At 53.2% G+C, this 7,666-nt stretch overlaps 1 protein-coding gene across 1 annotated transcript; it reads left to right on the top strand.

Annotated features, from left to right (window-relative positions):
• The first annotated feature begins 4,207 nt into the window (after positions 1-4,207).
• Positions 4,208-4,768, top strand: HCRT (hypocretin neuropeptide precursor). Its single transcript, XM_078375600.1, has 2 exons — positions 4,208-4,267; positions 4,328-4,768. Exons 1-2 carry the CDS (start codon positions 4,208-4,210, stop codon positions 4,697-4,699), a joined length of 432 nt encoding a protein of 143 aa, XP_078231726.1. The 3' UTR covers positions 4,700-4,768.
• Positions 4,769-7,666: the final 2,898 nt, after the last annotated feature.

Raw genomic sequence — 7,666 nt, 5'->3', positions numbered from 1 at the left:
CTGGGCTTGATTTTGTCTTCCTTCCCTCCCCCTGCCTGGGCTGTTTTTAAGGTTTTCCATCTTGGAGGCTGCGGGGAGGGGCAAACCAAGACCCTCCAGCTCCTCCTGAGTAGAGGCCTCACTGGTTCCAGATGCCTCTGAATGGCTTCTCCATTCCATGTCCCCATATCCAGGCCCTTGCTGCAAGCCTCCCAGCCCCCGCCTCAGCCTGTCACTCCATCCTAAAATCACTCCCACCTGGCCGGCTAGGTGCAGTGGCTCACGCCTGTAATCCCAGCACTTTGGGAGCCTGAGGCAGGTGGATCACGAAGTCAAGAGTTCAAGACCACCCTGGCCAAGACAGTGAAAATCATTTCTACTAAAAATACAAAAATTAGTCAGACCTGGTGGCACACGCCTGTAATCCCAGCTACTCGGGAGCCTGAGGCAGAGAACCACTTGAACTCGGAAGGAGGAGGTTGCAGTGAGATGAGATGGCGCCACTGCATTCAAGCCTGGGTGACAGAGCAAGACACTGTCTTGAAAACGAACAAAAATCCTCCCCTGAAGCTGGGCACAGTGGCATGGGCCTGTAGTGGCAAGAGGCTGAGGTGGAAGGATGGCTCATGCCCAGGAGTTCAAGACCAGCCTGAGCAACACAGCGAGACCATCCCCGGAAAAAAAAAATCCTCCCATAGTGGCTTCCATCACCCACAGGATTAAGATCAATCAGCTTGGCCTATTAAGACCGACTGACCTGGGCCCCCCACCTACTTGTCCAGCCACCTCTCTCCCCTTGCTTGAAAGAAGTCCTGGACTAAAGACCACACCTCACCTCTCAACCCTTAGGTTGCTAAGCATTAACTCCAGGCATTTGCTCAAGTTGTCCCCTCTACAGAATGCCCTCCTTCCTGCTGCCCCTGATATAACCCTAGTTTTCAGGTAGTGTCTTTGAGGACCCCTACCAGGCCCACTCCAGGCAGAGTGACTGGCTCAACTTTGCCTGTGTGGGAAGCAGTCCTCTCCTTCACCGAACTATCATTATGCCTGAACTGCCTCCTACCTGCACTTACAAGCTCCTTGGAGTGCCCAGGGCCTGGTGTGGCACACAGCAAGAGCTCAATAAAGAGGTTGTAGACCAGATGCGGTGGCTCACGCCTGTAATCCCGGCACTTTGGGAGGCTGAGGTGGGTGGATCACCTGAGGTCAGGAGTTCGAGACCAGCCTGGCTAACATGGTGAAATCTGGTTTCTTCTAAAAATACAAAAAACTAGCCATGCATGGTGGCTCTCGCCTATAATTCCAACTACTTGGGAGGCTGAGGCAGGAGAATTGCTTGAACCCGGGAGGCAGAGATTGCAGTGAGCTGAGATGGCACCATTGCACTCCAGCTTGGAAAAAAGGAGTGAAATTCCGTCTCAAAAAAAAAAAAAAGAGGTTGTGAATAAGATACAACCAGGCCTGGAGATGCCATGTGTCTGTCCTGCAGGGTAGCTCAGTCCTGCTGATGGCGGAGTGGGACCACATCCCTCCCCTCCAGGCAGCCTGAGCTGGGTAAAAAGCTGGGGAGGTAGAAGTTTTCTACCAGCTTCTGGTAGAAACTGAGTTTGGTTAGGCACAGTAGCTCATACCTATCATCCCAGCACTTTGGTAGGCCGAAGGGAGAAGATGGCTTGAGCCAGGGGTTTGAGACCAGTCTGGGACACCCAGTCTCTACAAACAAATTTAAAAATTAGCCAGGCATGGTGGCACACATCTGTGGTCCCAGGTACTTGGATGGCTGAGGTGGGAGCTTTGCTTGAGCCCTGGTAATGGATGCTGCAGTGAGCTATGATTGTCCCACTGCACTGCAGGCTGAGTGACAGAGTGTAGCCCTGTCAAGAAAGAAAATAAAGAGAGAAAGAAGGAGAGAGTGAGAGAAAGAAGAAATACAAGAAGGAAGGAAGGAAGGGATGGAGGGAGGGAGGCAGGGAAGGGAAAAAAGAGGCTGGGTGTGGTGGCTTACGCCTGTAATCCCAACACTTTGGGAGACTGAGGTGGATGGATCACTTGAGGTCAGGAGTTTGAGACCAACCTGGCCAACATGGTGAAACCCTGTCTCTACTAAAAATACAAAAGTTGGCCGGGCGCCGTGGCTCAAGCCTGTAATCCCAGCACTTTGGGAGGCCGAGGCGGGTGGATCACGAGGTCAAGAGATCAAGACCATCCTGGTCAACATGGTGAAACCCTGTCTCTACTAAAAATACAAAAAATTAGCTGGGCACGGTGGCAAGTGCCTGTAATCCCAGCTACTCAGGAGGCTGAGGCAGGAGAATTGCCTGAACTCAGGAGGCGGAGGTTGTGGTGAGCCGAGATCGCGCCATTGCACTCCAGCCTGGGTAACAAGAGCGAAACTCCGTCTCAAAATAAATAAATAAATAAATAATTTTTTTTAATTAAAAATAAAATAAAAATACAAAAGTTAGCTGGTCATGGTGGCGCATGCCTGTAATTCTAACTACTAGAATGCTGAGGCAGGAGAATCACTTGAACCTAAGGTGGAGATTGCAGTGAGCTGAGATGATCATATCATTGCACTCCAGCCTGAGCAACAAGAACAAAACGTAGACACACACACACACACACACACACCCCCCAAGAAAAGAAAGAGAAACTACACTGGGCTTGGTTTTGGCTTCCTTATCTCCCACTGCCTAGGCTAGGTTTTCAAAATTCTCCATCTCAGAGGCTAGTGGAAGGGGCAGAAGGGCAGAAGGAAGCTAGCAGGAGGGGGGCAGCTAAGGAACATTTTCATGAAGGAAGAAGGCCCTGGAGCCTGACAGTCCCCAAGGGCAGTGACAACAAGCAGGGGAGGGAGAGGGCTGCTGCTGGCTGCTCCACCACCCACACACATAATGTGGGGTCTCGCAATGGTCTCTTCTCCCGCCCCTAATTAGCAGCTGCCTTCTCCCCACATTGTCCCAGGCCAGCGCCTCTTTTGTGTTCCCAGATTCCTGGGTGCAAGGTGGCCTCATTAGTGCCTGGAGACCGCCCCATCTCCAGGGAGCAGGCAGACAGACAAGGGGGTGACTGGGGCCACAGTGATCCAACCCTGGCCTCTAAACACTACAGCGGCCATTCCTTGGGCCCAGCCTGGAGACGACCCCCCTGCAGGAGGCTAATCTTAGACTTGCCTTTGTCTGGCCTGGGTGTGGACGCAAGTGCCTGTCTCTTCCCTGCCACCTCAGAGCACTATAAACCCCAGACCCCGGGGAGTGGGTCACAATTGACCACCTCAAGGTTCCCGGCTATTTGAACCACCGCGGACACCTCCATTCCTGGCCACCTCACCCTGAGCGCCAGACACCATGAAGCTTCCTTCCACAAAGGTAAAGGCCCGGGGACAGAGAGGACTCATCATACCAGAGGGGCCATCAGAGGGCCTGCTCAGAGGGCTGGAAGAAAGGCCGAAGGAGCCTCCGTGCTTGGTCTTTTCCTGGGTGTGCTCTGAGGCAGGAGTGCTTGGCTTGGCTAACCCTGGGTTGGGTGCTGCTTTCCGAAGAGCCTGTGCTTGCTGAGCTCTTCCTATGTGCCAGGCACTCCGTTTGCACCTGTCATCTCTTTTCATCCTCTCGACAGCCCTGCAGAATAGGAATTATTTCTAGTACATCCAATTTACAGGTAAGGAAGCTGTGCCCTCTAAAAGGGCAGGAAACTGGTTCAAAGCCACGAAGTTCAGTTATTCCTGCAAGGGAGCAGGCAAATGAGAGAGCATTCTGGAGTCCTGCTAGCTCCTCATTTCCACGTGTTTCCCTGCTGGAGAGGAGGTGGGGAAGGGGGATCTCAGTAAGGCCCCTGTTTTTCCTACGTTTACAACTTCTGCTGCAGATAAACAGGCCTGTTTTTAGGTGGAGTGGTAAGTGTCCTAGTGGGAGCACAGTGGACTAAGTCTCCAGAGGAGAGGGGATTCACTCCGCCCAGGGGTCTCAAAAGGCTTCCTGCGGCCGGTCGAGGTGGCTCACGCCTGTAATCCCAGCAGTTTGGGAGGCCGAAGCAGGTGGATCGCCTGAGGTCAGGAGTTTGAGACCAGCCTGGCCAACAGGGTGAAACCCTGTCTCTAAAAATAATAAAACAATAATTATAATAATAATAAAAGGCTTCCTGGAGGAGATTCTCCGCTGGGTCATGAGCGAGTAGCTGGTAAAGTAGGCCAATACGAGAAAGGGCACAGAGCTAGGAAAACGAAGTGATGGTCAGAGAGGAGCGCAGGCCAGGAGGGGGCGCGAAGCCAGCGGGTCGGGTCCTGGGCGTGGGAGCTGGTGGCAGGCGCCTTGGGAAGACCCCTAGCGCCCTGTCTTCGCCTCCCTAGGTCTCCTGGGCCTCCGTGTCGCTACTGCTGCTACTGCTGCTGCCGACCGCGCTGCTGTCGCCTGGGGTGGCTGCACGGCTCCTGCCCGACTGCTGTCGTCAAAAGACGTGCCCCTGCCGCCGCTACGAGCTGCTGCACCGCGGGGGCAATCACGCGGGCGGCCTTCTCGTGCTGGGCAAGCGGCGAGCCGGGCCCCCGAACCTCCAGGGCCAGCTGCAGCACCTCCTGCAGGCCAGCGGCAAACACGCCACGGGCATCCTGACCCTGGGCCGCCGCGCAGGCGCAGAGCCAGCGCCGCGCCCCTGCCCCCGGCGCCGCTATCCCGCCGCGGCCGCCGTATCCGTCGCGCCCCGGGGACAGTCCCGGATCTGAGTCGTTCTTCGGGCCCTGTCCTGGCCCACCAAGAGTCAGCCGCTAGAAAAACGGCAATAAAGACGAGTCTCCGTGCGTGTGGCTGGTCTCTGTTCCTGTCCTGCCCTCTTGAGGCGGCAGTGCGTCTTGCGAAGGCGGGAGGGCCTGGGAGCCTGGCTCTGGGGCACCAGCCTTAGCTTTTGCGTGGCTGAATTGGAAACACTGTGGGTTGGGGAGCTCCCAGTGTCAGGCCCTGGAGCACGCAGAGAACCGCACACTTGCATGCTCGGATCGGGACATGCGGGACTCCCACGATGCTCTGCTAGGCATTCTGTAGTGGGAACTTTACCCAGAGACGCGGAAGGGGAAGGAGAGAAGGAAAGGTTGCACAGGTCGGGCACAGTGCTCATGCCTGTAATCCCAGCGCTTTAAGAGGCCAAAGCAGGAGGATCGCTTGAAGCAGGGAGTTCGAGACCAGCCTAGGCAACATAGTGAGACATCACTCCAAAAAGTTTTTTTAATTAGCCAGGCATGGTGGCACTCGCCTATAGTCCCAGCTACTCAGGAGGCTAAAGTGGGAGGATCGCTTGAGCCCAGGAGTTTGAGTTTGAGGCTGCAGTGAGTCATGATTGGGCCACTACATTCCAGTCTGGGCCACAGAAGGAGACATTGTCAAAGAAAGAATAAGACTGCATAGAGGAGCAGAATCCAGTCAGGAAGGGGTGGGAGTTGATCCTTCAACAAAGAGCCGTCCAGAATGGCTGCACCATGGAGTATAGGATGTGGGGAGTGGAGACGCTCGGGAAAGGGACAGGGTTACAGTCAGTGCAGCCCACCTCCCAAAGGCTCTCACAAATCGTCAGGCTTTGCACTTTATCTCGTGAGTCACAGGATGTTCTTAAGCAGAGGTAGGACAAGGTTTTACTGCAACTCCAGCCAAAGACACCTGTTACCGGTGTTCCCAAAATCCATGTGTTGAAGTCCTGACCCCTGGCACTTCAGAATGTGCAGAATGTGACTGTTTTGGGAACTAAGGTCCTCGCAGACGTAATTAGTTAAGATGAGATCATACTAGTGTGGGGTAGACCTCTAATCCACTGTGACTGATGTCCTTATAAAAAAGGGAATTTGAGGCCGAGCGCGGTGGCTGACACCTGTAATTCTAGCACTTTGTGAGGCCGAGGTGGGTGGATCACCTGCAGTCAGGAGTTCAAGACCAGCCTGGCCATCATGGTGAAACCCCATCTTAAAAAAAAGGGGGGGGGGGAATTTGAACACAAAAATGCACACAGGGAACCCATGTGAACATGACGATAGAGATTGGCTCCTACAAACTAAGGAACCCCAACGATTGCCAGCACCCCCCAGAAGCCAGGGGAGAGGCACGCAACAGGTTCTCCCTCACAGTGTTCAGAGGGAGCCAACCCTGCCTTCACCTGACCCGGCTTGGACTTCTAGCATCCAGAACTGTGAGACAATGGCTTTCTGTTGTTTGTGCCACCCACTTTGTGGGTGGCAGTCCTAGGAAACTAATACAGCATCCGAAAGTGGAGACACAGGCTGGGCACTGTGGCTCATGCCTCTAATCCCAGCACTTTGGGAAGCTGAAATGGGTGGATCACATGAGGTCAGGAGTTAGAGAGCAGCCAGGCCAACATAGTGAAACCCCGTTCCTACTAAAAATATAAAAATTAGCTGGGCATGGTAACACACACCTGTGATCCCAGCTACTAGGGAGGCCAAGGCAGGAGAATTGCTTGAACCCAGGAGGTGGAGGTTGCGGTGAGCCGAAATCACATCACTGCTCTACAGCCTGGGTGACAGGGCAAGACTCCATCTCAAAAACAAAAGTAGAGACACAGAGAAAACTGCGGCACTTCTTAGCAATCTAACATCCCAGATAATACCTAGCTCAGAGGGAGGGGAGAATTTAGCCTGCCCTCCTTGCTCATTAAGGTTTTCACTTTCACTGGCTTTAGCTATTTTGTCACAGGAAGCAGCCACCTTCGGCCACAGAACTCAATTGCCTCAATTTTCTGCATAGGTGGTGGAAAGTCCTGTGTCTAGTCTCATCTGAGTCTCTCTTGCTTCTATATTGGTTCCATCTTGGAGAAGTCAGAGGTCAAAGTTTTGCAAACCATGACTCTGCCTACCTGGAAACTATCTTTTTTAGGGGTAGTTTCTCCCATACTTGCCTCCAGCCATCCTCTCTTCCTATTGAAGGGTAGCAGAGAGGAGGATTAAGACAGTAGGAAGAGGGAAAACAGTGAGGCAACTGCCCTCCAAGATACCTATTTTGTGCCGAAGACATGCGTTATGGTATTACATTCTCATGGTAACTGCATCAGGTTAAGAATTATCAGCTCCATTTTGCAGATGAGGAAAGTGGGACCTGGAGACGCTATCATTCGATTAGTGTCTAGAGCTGGGACTCTACCTGGTGGACTCCAAAGCTCTTTTCTTTCTTTCTTTCTTCTTTTTTTTTTTTTTTTTGAGACGGAGTGTCGCTCTTGTTACCCAGGCTGGAGTGCAATGGCGCTATCGTGGCTCACCACAACCTCCACCTCCTGGGTTCAAGCAATTCTCCCGCCTCAGCCTCCCAAGTAGCTGGGATTACAGGCACGCGCCACCACGCCCGGCTAATTTTTTTTTAGTAGAGGTAAGGTTTTTCCATGTTGGTCAGGCTGGTCTCGAACTACCGATCTCAGATGATCCTCTCTCCTCAGCCTCCCAAAGTGCTGGGATTACAGGCGTGAGCCACTATCCCCGGCCTCCAAAGCTCTTTTCATTCCACCATGCTGTGTGCTCAGTAGGCGGAGTTTGTCAGGGTGTCTTGGGAAAACTGAGGGAGGAAGCAAGAGTTAGTGGTGCTTTCTAGGAGTTGGGGTTTCAATCCTTGCCATCGTCTATTCTCTGCTAGCAAACTAGCCTCGCTATCTCACACTGGAGCAACTGGGCTGGGGGAGCTGCGAAATATCTCAACTCCAG

This window comes from Callithrix jacchus, chromosome 5 (assembly GCF_049354715.1).
Source record: "Callithrix jacchus isolate 240 chromosome 5, calJac240_pri, whole genome shotgun sequence".
Classification (NCBI taxonomy): domain Eukaryota; kingdom Metazoa; phylum Chordata; class Mammalia; order Primates; family Cebidae; genus Callithrix; species Callithrix jacchus.
Note: the sequence above shows the minus strand (reverse complement) of the source record. Positions and strands in the feature narration are given on the sequence as shown.